The sequence below is a fragment of the Thamnophis elegans genome, chromosome 1 (genome assembly GCF_009769535.1).
Source record: "Thamnophis elegans isolate rThaEle1 chromosome 1, rThaEle1.pri, whole genome shotgun sequence".
Lineage (NCBI taxonomy): Eukaryota > Metazoa > Chordata > Lepidosauria > Squamata > Colubridae > Thamnophis > Thamnophis elegans.
The window spans coordinates 120,787,084-120,804,745 of NC_045541.1; the positions used below are offsets into that span (position 1 = coordinate 120,787,084).

A 17,662-nucleotide genomic window follows, 5' to 3' on the forward strand; every position below is an offset into this window, starting at 1 on the left:
AGAGTGTTCCATGTGCCTTGGTGTTTAGTCATGCCAGCCTCATGACCATGGACAGCGCTGGCTCTTCGGCTTTGAAACGAAGATGAGCACCGCTCCCTAGAGTCAGGAACGATTAGCACATATGTGCTAGTACCTTTACCTTTATTATTTTTACAAATAACTTAAGACAGTGAACATCTCAAACACACCTTCCTCCTCTTATTTTCCCCACAACAACCCTGTCAGGTGGTTTCGGTAGAGAAAAAGAGAGAGGGAAGGAGGCTGGCCCAAAGTCAGCTGTCTTTCATGGCTCAGGTAGGACTAGAATTCAGAGTTTCCCTCTTTCTAGCCTGGTGCCCTAACCACTAGGCAAAACTGGTTCTAGGCAACTGATTAAGCTTGTTTTTTGTGGCACCTGCCTTTTGGAATGAAATTCCTAAATGATATGTGGGGGGCTCCCATCTGAATGGTATCCTGCAGATCCTTAAAGACCTGGTTTCTCTCCTAGACTTTTGGCTAAGGTGGTTTGAAGCCATTGCTAGGGATATTATATGTTTTATGTATTGATTGGATCTGCCATTTGTTTACTTTTATGTAGTTTGTTATTGCTACATTGTCTTGTACTGTGAGGCACCCAGATTCAGTCTGGAGTTGGGTGGTGTCTAAACCGAATGAACGAACGAACCTATCTTCCACAAACATTCTTCCCAGCTGTCCAAACCTAATTTGGATGCGACTAGGACATCAGTAACTAAGACCAACTATATTACAGCGGTTAAGAACCAGGATCAGAAAGAACCAGATTGTAGTCTACTCTTAGCAACAAAAGTCTACTTGATGACTTTCGGCTGGTCATTGTTGAAATATAGGAGAAGGGAAAGCTATCTATGTCACCTTGAGCTCCTGAATTAAATTCAGAGTAGAAATAAAAGTAGTCCTCATCTTATGACTACATCTGGGACCAGAATCTTGATCGTGGAGAGAAGCAATAGTTAAACAAAATGCCACATGACTACTTTGTTGAAAAACCACAACCCTCAGCACTCCCAATTGTGTGCATTAAGTGAATCCCAAGTCATTAAGTGGCAGAATGAAAGCTGCCAGCAGAAGGATTTCAGCTTGATCTTCTGGTAGGCAGCTCTTTGAGAATGGAAAGACTGTTGCAGAGGTTCAGACCATTATAATTTGAGACTGCTGTTAAATGATTGATTGTAAGTTAAGGACTATCTGTAAGCACAAATAACTCTAAATACATATCTGGTTAGCCTTTATTGCAAGCAAACCCTTGATTTGATAGGGCTTTGCTTTCCAATATCTCTGTTAATGTTCTTCATGCTGTATATTAAAAGGTTTTTTCCCTAAGAAATTAATTTCAGAAAAAAATCAGCGAATGTATTCTATTCATTTAAACAAACCCAGGTTTTTACTTTTTTCTATCTATGCAAACACAAAGGAGTTTCTTTATTATGGACCTGCTATGTGATGTAGTTGCTTTAAGTTGTAGACAGATGTTATATTTATGCCCTTGCACACCGTGGACACCATTTCAGAATCAAATCCAAACCATTTCGCAGCCATACTCAATTTCCATCAACTGCTTTTGTTTCACACTGTTCTGTTCCCAAGCTGCTTTTCTTTCCAGAGTGCTGTTAGGTCCTCTTCGATTTTAGACTAAAACCCCTCCCTCAATATATGTAGAAAGCATCCAGGATGAGCAATTACAGAAAAAAAAATGTAATGGTTTTTAATAACAACCCTGATTAATCTATCCAAGTTTTAGTGTCATTCATTGATCTCCTATCTTTCAAGGAGGAATCCAAAGATTTTTGTCCCCTGTGACATAGGTTAAGGATAAGAAAAACTGGGCCCAGGGTTACCTGTTCAGTTTAATATTTTCAATCTTTTTTGTCTCCCTTTTTCCTTGCTAAAAATGATCATGCTAAATTTCCATAATCATTGCACACTAAATTATGGAAGAAGTGTGATGCCAAGCAATGACATTTAAAAATTGTTTCTCTGCTTCTCAAATTCCTATTCTAGAAGACCTAAATGGTACAAGTTTCAAAAGCTTTTTTCATTGTCTGAATATGCTAATCTGCATTGATTAAACAAAGGCAACAGAAAATAAGATATGCAACAGGCAACAAACTGACTCATTATAAAATTGGAAAGCAAAGTAAGCATCACTTTAAAAGCAATAGCATTTGACAATCTAAAATACTGAAACCTGCGTGCCTACTTAATGCTTCATATAAAAGGAACTATCCGGCAATGTTTACATAGCTTAAAACAGCAGCAGACCTGTCCAGGTTAGAGTAGAAGGTAATTGTTCAAACTAGACTGGCTGGAGCCAGATCTCAGAAGGGAAGTATAATGAAGGAGGAAGTGTGCAATTATGTCAAGGGTGCTTTGTGAAGAAAGAGTGAAAAAAAAACTGCTTTACATTCCAACAGAGGTCTAAACAAGCTGGGTAAACAAGTCCAGAAATAGTCTCTGTCATTCCAAAGTGAAACTCATTTCCTCAGTGCTATCGCTTTTCAAGATACCGGGCAGATTGTTCGTCAAAAACATGTCAAGCAAGTATTCTCATTCATGAAAGTACATCTAGTATTTTGTCACAAGTACTCTCGAATAAAACAAAATAAATCAAAAGATTTTACTTGCATAATCTTGTGCTTTCTAGATGCAGTGAGCTCACACCACAAAACTCTCCTCCCCTACTTAAATTCCAATGCATTGCTTTTCTGAACTAGACCTCTGTCTTGCTACCCCACCCAAACAGTCAGAGAGACAGTCAGTATACATCAAAGCACTTCCTAATTTATGTTTAGTGGGATGCGGTGGCTCAGTGACTAAGACGCTGAGCTTGTCGATCAGAAAGGTCGGCAGTTCAGCGGTTCAAATCCCTAGCGCTGCGTAAGAGAGTGAGCTCCTGTTACTTGTCCTAGCTTCTTCCAATCTAGCAGTTCGAAAACATGTAAAAATGCAAGCAGAAAAATAGGAACCATCTTTGGTGGAAAGTTAACAGCATTCTGTGTGCCTTCGGCATTTAGTCATGCCGGCCACATAACCACGGAGAGGTATTCGGACAGCGCTGGCTCTTTGGCTTTCAAACAGAGATGAGCACCATCCCCTAGAGTTGGGAATGACTAGCACATGTGCGAGGGGAACCTTTACCTTTTAATGTATGTTTGTTTCAAGTTAAGTTCTATTCTTCATTTCAGGAGTGCATTACAGCAAGAAAATGTTTAATAATGTCATTAATGCTAAGCAGGTTTTAAAGGTTCAAAAATCAAGTGATGTACAATCCTTCTCTGTTGTCTTCCTTTTAAATACATTCCACTTTATTACCGGAGGTTTAAACTCATGGTTTTAAGCATCTTGAATTAAACTCCTGAACCGAGTGAACAGGATGGCCAGGAATTCTGAGATGGGGAGTTCAATGTATCTGGTGGTCTGGAAGAGACTGAGTCAACCAGTCAAAAAGGCTTTTCAGGGCTGAAGAGTAGAAGTAGGATAAAAGAAAAGTATGGAAACCGGTCCATCCACACTGAACGACAGGACAACTCCTAGAAAAACCAAAGGCAGGGCTACCTGATGAGTTTTTAAGTCTGACCTATAATTAGTGGTTTATGACAGCTTCCCCACAACCAAACAAATCAGCTGGCTCTGGATGTCAGTGCTAATCATATACACGTGTGTGTATACACACAGACACACAAGAACACATTGCAAAAGAACAGCAGCAATGACAAGATAGTGGTTTACTGGCAAGCAAGACTTTTTGCCAGCTAAATCTTAATTACTGTTTCAATAGCAGTTTTTACAAAAAAAATTCTCATAATAGTGCACTGTTGATATGTTACACTGAAAGAAACAAAGTTGTACTTATTAAAAATTGTGAGAAATCATACAAAGTAAATTCTAGCTGCTCAGAATCTTTGAGTCCATGCCAAACATATACATGGCAATATATTTTCAGATAGGAGAATGATTATTGTTGCGGTCTTGTTCTCCATTTGTACATCTTCAATAATGGATAAAGACACACCTTACATAGAAGTACCATAGATAGTGGCTTTCCAATTCTATCACTTTTTCCTTCCTCCACAACTAGCCAACAGTGACGATATCATTTGGTGAACAGCAAATGTCCATTGTTTTCCTGAACTGTATGCTCAACTCTAGTTACAGAAGAAGTAACAAACAGCTGCTCCTCCTTGCTGAAAGCAAGCAAACTGCTTCACCAAATCTTCCCTTCCTTCATTCTCCTATGGTTTGATCTCTGGTAGTAGCTTCTCTTCTTTGCTTTCTCTGCTTTTTCTGACAAAATAGTTGAAATCTAGATTTCCTTGTTTCTTCAGGTAATAAAAGAGTCCATAAAAGATGGCAGCAGCAATGCCATTTGTTGACTATATTGGAACAACAGTACTAAAAGCATTGCTCAGTTGGAAAGCAAGGGGTACAATGTGGGAAAATTTAAGACAGAAGATGAAAAGAAGGAGCATAATAAGCAAAACCATACGTTTCAAGGATATATGTGTGTGTTCGTGGGAATCACACTATAATATAGAACTGGACAATACACTGAAACTCCTTCTCTCATCCATACTAAATACTCTCATTTTTCATGATTTACCTTATTCTGAGCAATTATTTCAATATTCCCACGCTAACCTTTATCAACATTATTTATCTCGAATAATTTGCTTCAGGTTCTAAAATGACACTTTGAAGGTATTCAAATGTAAATTCTTATCCAGTGCACTACTCCTTTTTGCTGGTGGAAACATTATGCAAAACTGTAAAGGGCAAGCAGGGAACAGATGTCTTACAACATAAGAAACCCTAACTAACCTTTGGATTGATAGTTGTTACAAAAGGGCAGAAAAGTAGGCATCAAAAAAAGGACCCAGATCTAGTTTGCAACCCCACTCTCTATATCAATGGCTTGATATCCTTACAAACCAACCTTGCTTCACTGTATCTACAGACCACTTCATACCTGCATGATTTTAAGAATCAGCAGACATTTAAATAGCAAATAGGATATTTAACACTAATGATTATGACTAAATCTTTATACATTCAAAGACTATATTATTTAGCAGCTGCTCTGCTGAGAGTATGAATAAAGCAGACAATTTCACAAGCTCTACATTTAATTTAAATGGCAAAACAGGCACTCGGGGGCAGATATTACATGGATTACTACATGCCAGGCTCATGGTTTACCAGTTATGTGGGAGCTGCCTTTTTCTGGGTGCCTCTTGTATAGCTAAAGGTAACGTTTAAAGAAAGTAATCCATCCAGGGAGTTTCCAAATGCCAATCCCCCAGTCTTGCTCCCTGCCCTTCTGGATGAGTTGTAACCCTAATCTTATGTAAATGTAATTTTCATCAAGCTGCTATGTTTAAAGAGCTCTTTATTTATCAGCAAATCAGTGAATAGTTATATCCAGCTGCACCTATAAGCATGATCATGTGTAAGAAATGGATATTATATTAATGACGAATTCTATACCAAACAGGCAACTAATAACCCATTTAGTTTTCTGATTTCTTGTAATTTATCCTTTCATTTTTCTGGCACAAATTATTTCACTGAAAAAAAAAAGATTTTTGTTGGTTGCAATCTTTTTCACAATCTACATTCTTAAGAGTGACATTATCTCAACTTTTAAAATCTCAATGCTGATAGCAATACACACTGTAGATATAAATACAGTATTTTTATTAATTTTTACAGTATTATTTTTTTTCTTTTTGCATACTATTTTCCATTTTGATGCTTTCTAATAAAACAATCTAAAACATCCACAACTTTATATGCTAATATATCGAGTGTGGCAGTACGCATCATCTACCTCCTAATTGTGAGTTGACAGTAACAGTAACTTATGAGCTAATTTTTATATTGTAGAGTTGAATAATAGTATGAGCATGATTGTGATATATCTGCTAGTTCTCCTATGATTTGCTAAATTACAAAATAATTTGGAATCAAACTAAAGTGAGATGGAAGATTCTATATGGGAATGACAGTGCTATGAGAAAAATAGAATTTAAAAGATCACGATTAATATTGTCAATGTCTAAGAAAAAGATAATGAAATCAATGGTCCAGGATGAGTTAAATTTGTGAAGTATAGTGAAACTTTATTATTTATTTAACTAATTTATACAACTGCCAGAGTGACACTGAGCAGGTAACAGGATATTATTTTAGAAAAGAAAAACGTATATGCAGAAGATTTTTGCTTTTCACCAAGTAATTGAGAAATGAATAAAAGCAAAAAATATACATTTATTGATTTAAAGAAAGTATATAATGAAGCTTATTAATGTATTTCAGAACATTTGTGCAAATATGGAATTTAATGTTGGTTACTGCATGTAATAAGATGATATATGATGGAAGTTAAGCATGCGAGGAAATAAGGAAATGATTCAACACAGAGAAAGCAAGGATGTGCAATATACCTTTGGTTGTTAATGCATTTATTGATAAACATATATGGAATGCTTGCAATAATTCGAGAAATGTATTAGTCAAGGACATGAAAATGGCTGCAAATGATGCACTACTCTTGACTAGGAACCCAAATGATTGCAGTGATATTAGATACAGAATACTGTATGAATGAGGATAATGGATCTCAAACAACAACAAAAAAAGAAAAAAATAGAAAAAAAATCTATACAAGGGTAGAATGTTTTCTAAAGATGGAAAAATATATTATTCTGTTAAATTCCAGTAAAAAGCAGTGTACTGTAAAGAATCTGTATTTACAGGAAGCAATTAAAATATGTATGTAGGTGCACTATTCTGACCATTGTGTTCCATGGAAATGAGGGCTGGATATGTCAGGAGGAACAACACAGTGAATTGAAATGGAATTTACCTTATGAACTGAAAAAGGATATGTATGGCAAAATAAAGAGATATGGTCAGGAATGATTATTATTTGAATGAATGTAGACTAAATAAAAAAGTAACTAGTATGAAAGAAGGACATTAAGATATTTTGGTTAAAAAGAGAGCATGAAGTACATTACAAAGTCAATCTGTGAAGAAAAGATAAAGAGAAAAAGAAACAGATTCTCAAAAAGAGACGTGAAATTTAAAAGGCTAAAGGCAATGTATGAATTGGTGCATGAAGCAGAAACAGAAAAAGTGTTTAGAAGCATAGTGAATAATGTAATGTGCACTGGATTTAATTAGATTTTATCTTATATTAGTCTGCTTCCAATTTATTTGCTTACTATTTCTTACACTTTTTCTATGGTTTGTATAATGATCCTTATCCTGAAATGGATTAGTGTAAAACAGTGTTTTTCAAACTTGGCAACTTTAAAATGTATGGACCTCAACTCCCAGAATTCCCTAGCCAGTACCAACAATACATTTCTTTCAAATTTTGCAATCTTATGATGTATTTTATACATTTATTGTGTTAATTATTACAAATCACTTTAAACCATTTTTAGGTTATCTCCAATGCAAGAAACAGGAATATTTTAATGGATTTTTCAATCAACCACTTTTAATGCAATCCAACAGTACTTTCCAAATGATCAGAAAATGTTATGAACTTTGAAATTTAAAACCACTTACTAAAATGTGTTTAAGTGTGTATATAAACATGCACACATATGCCTATGTGGGTGCACATCTGCATCCACAAAGAGAAAAGAGTAGGGGAACAAACACACGTATAAACAATACGGTGCTGCAAACTGTTTCTTATGGAGTTACTTCCCTTTAATTAATATAGCAAAAGAGACATAATTATTTTTACCGTTTTATCCCTGAGACGTTCCCCATGTATAAGAAAATCAGCACAGCCACTTTCTTCTTGGTGAATGACTTTGAAAATGGTGACGTAGCTTAGTCCACCCCCTGCAAGTGGTAACCATCCACCACTTGAGTCATCACGGGTCATCACCACAGCTCGCACACGGGCATAACTATTACTGAAACAGATTAAGGATAAAAAAAATTAAGTTTTCTATGTGGGAATGAATATGATTAAATTAAGTCATTGCATAGCCACATTAAATTATTCAAACCATCTAGTCAATTATACAGTTTTCAAAAAACATTTCATATCCCATGATTGTCAGCAGCATTGGGAACATCTTTGGTAATCTGAACTGAATACTGAAGTGTGGTGGTGGCACAGTGGTTAGAATGCAGTATTGCAGGCTAATTCTGCCGACTGCCAGCAGTTCGATTATGACCTGCTCATTGTTGACTCAGTCTTCCAAGATTGTTAAAATGAGGCCCAGATTGTTGGGGGCAATATGTTGATTCTTTAAACCGCTTTGAGAGGGCTATAAAGCACTATGAAGTGGTATGTAAGTCTAAATGCTATTGCTATTGATTACTGTTACTGTTATTGATTACTATTCTCCAAGGAACCTGAGGGTAGAACAAGAAGCAATGGGTGGAAACTAATCAAGGAGAGAAGCAATTTAGAACTGAGAAGAAATTTCCTGACAGTTAGAACAATTAATCAGTGGAACAGCTTGCATCCAGAAGTTGTGAATGCCCCAACACTGGAAGTCTTTAAGAAGATGTTGAATAGCCATTTGTCTGAAACAGTATAGGGGGGTAGACTAGAAGACCTCCAAGGTCCCTTCCAACTCTGCTATTGTATGGTATTACTGTATACAGTTTACTTGAACATAGTTGGGGAGATGAGGCAAATTTTGTAATGTTGTTATCAGCAAAAGTTCAGCTAGTTGGATCATCAAAGAGAATGTGGCCTAGTCTTAATGCTTTTGGTAGAGATTTCCAATGTTTCTTATATGAAAATGGATCCAAGATAGACACTTTATTGCACAAGCAAGGTCAAAACACTATAACAAATCTTCTCTTCCCAAATTTACTAGACCACATTGGCTGTGATTGTCTTGCATCAGCATGTGTAGCATGGCAGTATTGGTCAGGGCTGGTAACCAGGGCAACACATTATTTGATGCAGTTCTGTTTATATTCAGCAGTACATTCTCTAATTTGGTGAGAAGGGAAAGACACAGTTTGGATCATAATAACTTGCCACAAGAAAGCATGAATTAAGTAGGAGATAATCACAATATTTGCTCACTTGCTTCCTGTAAAAAGTCACTTAACTGCCAGTAAATGCAAACTTAATTTTACCATCACTGACTTTTTGGGATACAACGATGGAAGGTCAGCATCCAGTAAAAATTAAACAGTAACAGGACTAAGGTTGTATTCATCCTTTTACACCCCAATATTTTAAGTTGAAGCTTTTGAAGAAGAAGTTAAAAGATTGTGAAAGGGACATTTAGGCCACCTCAATGTAATCTAATTATAAAGTACAGGGCCTTGAAGGGCAGGTTTTAAATTTACTTTTCTGTTGTTTATCAGATGGGGAAAAAACTTTTAAAAATTGATTGATACAGATATTTTTAAAAAAAGTTAATATGTTTTTAGCTAGTCTTTGGTACTAAAATGCAAAAAGCACAGGCAAAGGACCACATTTATTATATTTCAAAATGGAAGGCACAAGTACACAAAAGCATACCATTTTAATGAAGAATAATCTGAAATTAACTCTATTCTCCTTTACTGTATTTGTACCAAACAGATTTATCTTTTCTTCAAGAACTTTGCTACATTGTTACTTTGGATGCAATATGGTAAAAATAATCCAATGTGGTAAACAAATTAGAACAACAAATACCTTACTATCAATAATACAACCAGAATCCAATTATTACCCACTCAAACATACTGGAAAGGCCACATATAGTGTTCATTAGTATTTTTAGTAAATGGATAGATTGGATTTAGCCAAGAACTTCTACACAATTCTCATAACTAAAGTCAGTGGGAAAGTCAGCAGAAGTTGCAAATTCATTAGAGGAACATATTCAAGATTACTTTAATAGAAAAAGAAACTCAAATTTTACTTATCAGCAATTTCAAGTACTGTATACTGGCATTCTATTGCCTGAAAAACATTATGTTTCAGAACTTTTTTCAATGGATCCCAAAGCTTTTGCTTTTATTTACAATCCAAATTATGAAAAGCAATGCCATTTATACTGTAAATGTGTAAAAGCTCACCCACTCTTTGTATTGAAAAAAGCAAAAAAGTATATGGATAACTCTGCTTAATGTAAATAAATTTATGTTCTATCTGTCTTCATTTCACCATGATCTCTTGGGATGTGACAAGGAATTCTGAAATGTTTAATAACAGGTAATGTTATTCTGCACAATCAGAGATCTATCTATAGATATATTAAGTCTATAAATCTGACTTCCTGCTTATAGGCAAATGGAAATATGAAATGGGAACAGTTTATTCATTTTCTTATCTGTTAGTGTTAAATGAAGCTCTGTTCCATTCTCCTGTAAACAACAGTAGAAATATATATATATATACCAGTACTATGTCTAATTTGCCCTCACATTAGGGATACAGAACAATTATGAAACCTCCAGTCTAACTATGCCCTTCAGTCAGCTTCTTTAAATGTCACTTTTTTGATATGGAAAAGCCATTATTTCCTTGCTTCCTCCCTGACCCAGCAGCAGCCATTTGGCTGCCTGCTGGCCTTGGACTTGTACGTTCCTGCTGGCTTCCCCACTGTCTTTCTCCTCGCACAAGTTTCCCACAAGCAAAATAAATGGGGAAGCTGGTTAGAATTCAAAGGATGGAGGGACGGAGGGAGAAAGATGTCCAATGCCACTTGCCAGCTTCCCATAAAGAAATTCGATGAGGAAGCCAGCAGGTTATCAAAAGTCGCTCCTACTTCCATTACTTTTTGTTCACCCATGGTCATTCTGTTTCTGTTTAGGTAAGGAACTATTTCTCCAGATGATGACCCAACAGGACATCGGTTGTCTAATAAATACATGTATTTGTTTACAGAACAGTAATTGTCAGTAGAACAAATTTCCTTTCTCCCTACATCCCCATAGGATTCCTCAGGGTAAATCTCATGCTACAGTGATTTATGGGACAGGACAGCAATTGCGTAACAAATTCAAACATAAAGAAACCTAGTCTAACTTTAATCAACTACACTTAAATATGCAAAACCACAAAAATAAAGACAAATATACACACGTTTATTGCTACACTGAAATACAACTATGTATGGAGAGGTGCTAGATGCTATGAAAGTGCAATAAATAAATAGGGATCCAGTAATATTGAATTCAAAGCAGAAAGCTGTCTTGGATCTTGTGTCTTATGCCCACTGTATCTATCAGGGGCTCCTTAAAAAAGATGTGCCTTTTCTGGACACCTATGGTAGCTGTGCAGCCCCTGGTTCTTTTTTGTCATACTCTCACTATATGCTAAATAAAACATGATGTCCACAGAAAATATGTGACTGGATATGCTGCCTTGTCACCATAACTTTAATTCAATTCTGAATCACCCTGGGATAGTACAGTTCCTATGTGATCCCAGGAAATGGCACAACTGATTTAAGGAGTTGGCGATAGGGACAGCGAGCATGCCTACCAGATGCAAGGCAACATTTTGTTTTAAAGTTTTAATTTATTTTAAAAGGGAAACTTAACTACTGGTATATCAATTATGCATTTAGTAATTATTTCCTATTGTCATATTAAGATTTAACTTACAAAGTTTCATTAAGTAACAAAGTAGTATATTTTCTTCTCATTTGGAAAAAACACCAGATAAATGTTAATACAGCGTAACGTCGTAGAGTACTGTGCTTTGTATGTGTTTCTATTAAATCAGTACCAATCCAAAAGAACATGAACTACAAAGATCAAACAAAACATTGAAGAGATGGTGCAGTATTTTTTGCCATTTAAATATTACTAATTAAACTATAATACAGAATTAGCTTAATCTTCAAGTCGACCCTTCCATTAATGAGAGTTGTGGGTGGAAAAAAAATATAAAACAAAAATAAATTATAATCAATATTTTAGGATATCCAGGATTGGAGAGAGACTATGAAGGGATAGGTTAAAAGGAATGATAAACTCATTCAATTGCTTCACTTAGTTGTAAACAAAATTCAAACCCGTACTAATGCTTTGAATGCAATGTGTTCTTGGCAAGAATTCCTCTCGACTTAGTTGTCCACGAAGAAAGCATTTTCTTTTAGTTTGCTATTGTACAAGCTATTCAAAATTGGGAAACAGATTTAAAGGCTACATATAAAATGCTCTTAAAGTATGGAAGGCTTATAATGAAACTTGCATGAAGATGCAGTGTTCATAATCAACCATTTTTAATATAATGATAACCGATATCCTCCTTTGGAGAAATATCAAAACATCAAGGGTGAACATAGAGCTTACATTTTAAAAGAACAGGAATCTGCTAGGACAATACTGCTTCTTCCCTCTATGGAGGATTGAGAACAGGTCTTATGTTTCCTTCCCTTCTCATTCCCACTCTGAATACTTAATGATTGCTGAGAGGTTCAGTACTGGTTTTAAAGTAAAGCTCCTGGAACAATGATAAGGAGTTCTCTATTGCACTCGCCAAGAATGACCCCGTCTACAAATAAATAGAAATTCAACCCCTGAGAGACAAGGACAGCATCCATTTTGATGAATTACAGGAAAGAAAACTTGGAAGCTGGCCTTGCTATTTGTTAATTTCCGCCTGCCTTGTAAAGTTTTCAGTTCACTATCCATACACAATATCTGCAAAATGCAAGGTAGCTTTTTTTGTCACTTTTGTCACATGATTATCCCAAAGGGAACAAAAAGACCAAGCAAAGAAACAGGTTGAATACATGCACATGTATACTTATATACCCTCTTCTGGTGGGAACATGCATTTTATGTAAAGGGAAGGTATATAAAAAAACAATCCCTAAATCTGAAAAATGTCCACATTTTTCTCTGCATTTTAATGTTTTTATGTAACAGGTATACTATATGCACAGCTTCTCACATTTTTCCCAGTACAGCTGGAAACAGAAATACACTGGAATTTAGATGTTCTTTAGCAGATTTATGGCTTGTCTTAATGTGCAAACCAGAAATTGGGAGTCTGAGAGTCCCCAATTTGTCTGGCTCCATAGACCGACAGTGGGGGAGAGGATGAGTTCATATGCATGCACAAATGAAGCTTTGCGTGCTTGCCACTTCCCCAGTCCGGTTCCCAACAAGCTTTGCTGCTACTGATCTGTGGCCTGGGAGCTGGGAATCCCTGGTCTAGTCAATTTCCAAACCAGTTTTAGTCCTTTAATAGCTTTTGGAAGTTTATTTTAAACTTAATTTCTTATTTGCCCATAAGAAAAATATATTTGCTAGAGCAAAGAAGGGATCAAGTAAAAAAGAACCCCAATCAAATATAACAATGTTTTGTAGAGAATCAATCTGATCTATGAGGATTGGCTAAATTATGATTTATTTCCACCTAACCCTATGAAAAAATCATATATTAAGTGATCATATATTAAATCCCTAGTATCATTTATAAAATAGGAATAATAATCTAATATAGTATAAAAGAACCCATAAGCTATTAACTGTTTTAATGAGCCACATATAAAGATATATAGAATTACTTTAAATTTGCAATGCCCATTCCAATATTCAGAACCTTCTGTTTTGAAGAAATCAGATAAAGTGATAGTTTTTATTATAAAAAAACAGAGTCAAAACATCATATTGTATCAAACAACCCCCAAAGAAAAATTATACCCTAAGAGCATTAATTACATATGAAAAGATGTAGAGCGGATGACCCGAAATTCTTCAACAGTAGCAGGGGTCAAATCTGTCAACAGCATAATGTTGAAGTCAATTTGGTATCACTCAGTTGGGGTTGACAGATAAACAAGTCCTTCCACCTCAGCCTGTTTCACTTGTAATTGCAGTTCTTCCAAGTGGTCACCTATGAATTAACACTCATGGGTTATGTACCTGTACATAGCCCTGTTGGAACCTTTTGGCGTTTGTATAAATTCTTTGTGAGCACCTACGGATCCCATATAATTTTTTCAAATATGTAATTTGTGAGACAAACATAATGGATCTGAAGTAACAGTAATATTGCCTGGGAACAGCGTAAAAGGCAGATTGCATACATTCCCAGATAACCTCAAAAAAAAAAAATCTAATAATCTCAAAATACAAATATTTGCAACAGAAGTTAAATGATTGTGGAAAAAGAAAACAAAGATAGTCCTAATAGTAACAGGTGTCCTGGAGCAATCCCAAAACATGTTCAAAACCACTTGAACATGATCGGTGCTGGCAAAATTGGTCAGCCCAGTGCCTTGGGAACAACTCCATAGGCGGGTAAAAATCAGGGCTGAAATGCTACCAGTTCAGGCCGGTTTGTCTGAACCGGTAGTAAAAAAGTTTTTTTTTAGTTTGCAGACTTGGTAGTAAAAAAATACTATTTTTTTTTAAAAAAAAAACACAGTTCCAACGATCACACGCGCACAGCTAATCTTTGGAACTTTTTTTTTTAACTTTTAAAGCATTTTTTTACTACAGGTTCACCAAAAACGGGGTGCGGGTCCATTTTTGCTCCCAGCAGGCTTTCCTGAGGACTGCTAGGCCAAAAATGGGGGGGGGTTCCGTTTTTGCTCCCAGCAGGCTTTCCTGAAGCCTGCTAGGCCGAAAACAGGGTGGGGGGGGGGGGAGGTCCATTTTTGCTCCCAGTAGGCTTCCCAAAGCCTGTTAGCCCAAAAATGGGGGTGGGGGTTCTGAGAAAGAAAGAAAGAGAGAGAGAGAGAGAGAGAGAGAGAGAGAGAGAGAGAGAGAGAGAGAGAGAGAAAGGGAGGGAAAAAGGAGAGGAAGGAAGGACAACAAACCTGGCACTAGATGCAGCTTCAGAGGATAATCCAGGGCTGGAAGGAACCTGGAGGCCATCTAATCCAACCCTGCTCCAGCAGGACATTGTTAAAGTGAATTTCTGTGTTTTGACCCCCCCACATACATGACTACATAGTCACACCTACCCAGTCACATGACTCCACCACTGGTGAAACCTCTGGCTATGTGATCAATCATCAAAATAATAATAAACTGGCCATGATAATTCCAGTAGTTATCAAAGGAAAAAAATATTTGGATGGCACTGAGCACTGATTTCCATTTGTCAATTGCAAAAGGCCACACTGTTTGGATTTGCACAAATACTACATTACGACATCCTAGGTTATTGGGAAGAACTTGATGCAAATGAAGATCAACATTTGCTAAGCAACTGACAGCTGTGTATTTAATAATAATTAGTCCAACAAATATAAGTTCCAACCCACTAGATTATTTGGAACAGAAAAAAAGACCACTTCATATAAAATTATCATTTACTATGAAGATATACATATCTGTAGAGAAGAGGAAATATTTTTTTTCAGATTTGAGCCACTGTTCCTTATGATAAAAAAAGTTTTGTACAGTAGCTTATCTTGTCGACCAAGACAATGTTAATATGTAAATATTCAAAGATAAATAGTTCAATCAACAATGATTAATATCAGGGATTAGTGGCTATCATGAATAAAAAAGCAGCATACTGTATGTTTTGATATGGATTACAGATCTAGGTTTTGGACGTTTATTTTCAAATCTTAAGAATGTCAATATTTTTTTATCTTAGGCATCTTACAGATATTGTCAATGAACATCAGGAAAATGGGCCCCAATCAAGTAGAATTTCTATTAGCAATGATGTCAAAAATATTTACAAAATAAAAGTTCTGGTTTCAGTTGAATAAAGATACAACCATAAAAGCTAGAAATAAACAACTGTATCTTTATTTCAGACAACAAGGACTTAAGATGATGAATGACGTACCTTGCTACCAGGAAGGAAAAAGTTATCCAGAAGTCAATATTGGATATAGCTAACATCTTTTTTTAATGAAAATCTTGTTCAACCCTGAATCTTTAAAATGAATCAATTTATCTATTTTAAAAAACCACAATATTTTAGCATACGATACAAGGGCCAATTGAGCTATGATAGGTATTTGAGTTCCCAAGAAAACAAAGGTATTATAAGCAGAGGACACAGCTATGAGGAACAAATTATTTTTATGTGGGTAGCGCTAGCTCCTGAACCACAGAGGTTCCTGAATTATCTCCAACTTCTATGAAGAGCAGGATGCCATAAATTCCATTAGAAAAAATAGCCATGAATTCAAGATGTTGCATTATAGTAACTGCTACCACTACAATTAAATTTTAAGCAATTAAACCAACAGTTTAGATATGGCTGTTTAAAAGTTTATATAATGATAACATAAATTAATAAATCCAGACATTTCAGAAATGATACTGTTTTAACACAATTATCTGAAACAACAATTGTTTGCCTACATTTTGTTTTTGCTTGTCTAGCTAGTAATAAAAATATTGGAGAAACCTATGGAAAGGAATGGAAGAGGTATTTCAGACGCCGAAATGATGTGTATTGTTTTCTAACAGATAAAAAAAAATTACATATATAAAATGTGGTTATTCTATGTTAAAATATATGCAATTTGATGAAGTCCATGATTATTACACATTTCTTCAGAGGCTGTATTATTTGCTGGAAAAGTATGTAAAGTTTTCTATGTAGTTTAATCTAATTTATAATCCATGTGCCACTACTCAATTAAGAAAAGTCATATTTGTGTTGTAAGTCTGGGTAAAAAATTGTTTAGTTATTTTAAAATAAACAAAAATATATTGCTTTTAAATAAGTATTTGTTTCATTTTCCTTGCATTTTATGATATAATCATTTTTATCATACTAGGCATATTTAAGATCATGCCCTGCAAGTTAGTCATTCCTCCTTCCCCCAAATTAAAAAGTTTGAAGAATTAGTAGCCTTTTTAGTTCAATTTGGTTGGTTTTGTTGTTTTTACTCTCAACTGTTCCAGTCCTAACTGAAGGGTAATTACTAGAACCATATTCAACCCATTTATTTCATTCCCTCCACAAAATATTTCTTCTTTCTGCTTCTTTTCTTTATCCAACCTGTTAACAGACCTGTTCCCTCACCCAGGTTTCTCTCAGTTTATTCTAGTCTTTTATGTTAGGCTTAGTCCAAAGTCCAAGTATCTATTGGATCAGAGTTGCTACTGGTTTTACTACTGGTTCGCAACCCGCGCATATGCCACACGTGCGCTATGCACGTGTGCATAATTCGCTGTAAATTGTTCTTTGCACATGCACAGAACAATTTACAGTGACCTGCACACCCAAAGTCACTAACAACCAAAATGGCAGTGGCCAGCAGTGGCGAGGGAACCGGTTCGGGGGCATGGCAGGCCTGGGTCGCTGCCAGTACTGCGACCCAGGCCTGAATTCCACTACCGGTTTGGCTGAACCAAGAGCAATCCATCTCTGTACTGGATCACCTCTGCCTGCTTCCTAAAGAATTAAACAGTAAAGCCTACTCTTGGAGAATTCTCCTTCAGCGTTCCTTCATATAAAAATATGCTTGAGAATTTTGTCTTTTAAGTTTTACATCTTCCTCATAAAAGATAAAAACAGATATGCATTTCTGATGGATTTCCTTTCAATGGCATTACTCTACTCTATACCAGTTCCTAACCTCTTTGGCTTCTGCAGACCTGGGAGGGGGGAGGGATGGTTCCACACGAACAGCGGGTGACCAACTCCATTTGCACAAGCAATGGGCAATCGTGCTGGCCGCTGGCACAAATGGAGAATGCACAAACATGCTCACTT

At 35.9% G+C, this 17,662-nt stretch overlaps 1 protein-coding gene across 1 annotated transcript in view; it reads right to left on the reverse strand.

The window, feature by feature from the left end:
• Positions 1–17,662, reverse strand: part of SPRED1 (sprouty related EVH1 domain containing 1) — a 78,465-nt gene that overhangs the window by 18,515 nt on the left and 42,288 nt on the right. The window contains exon 2 of the mRNA XM_032229991.1: positions 7,781–7,955. Within this exon, the coding sequence (XP_032085882.1) occupies positions 7,781–7,955 (175 nt within the window). The remainder of the gene's footprint in view (positions 1–7,780; positions 7,956–17,662) is intronic.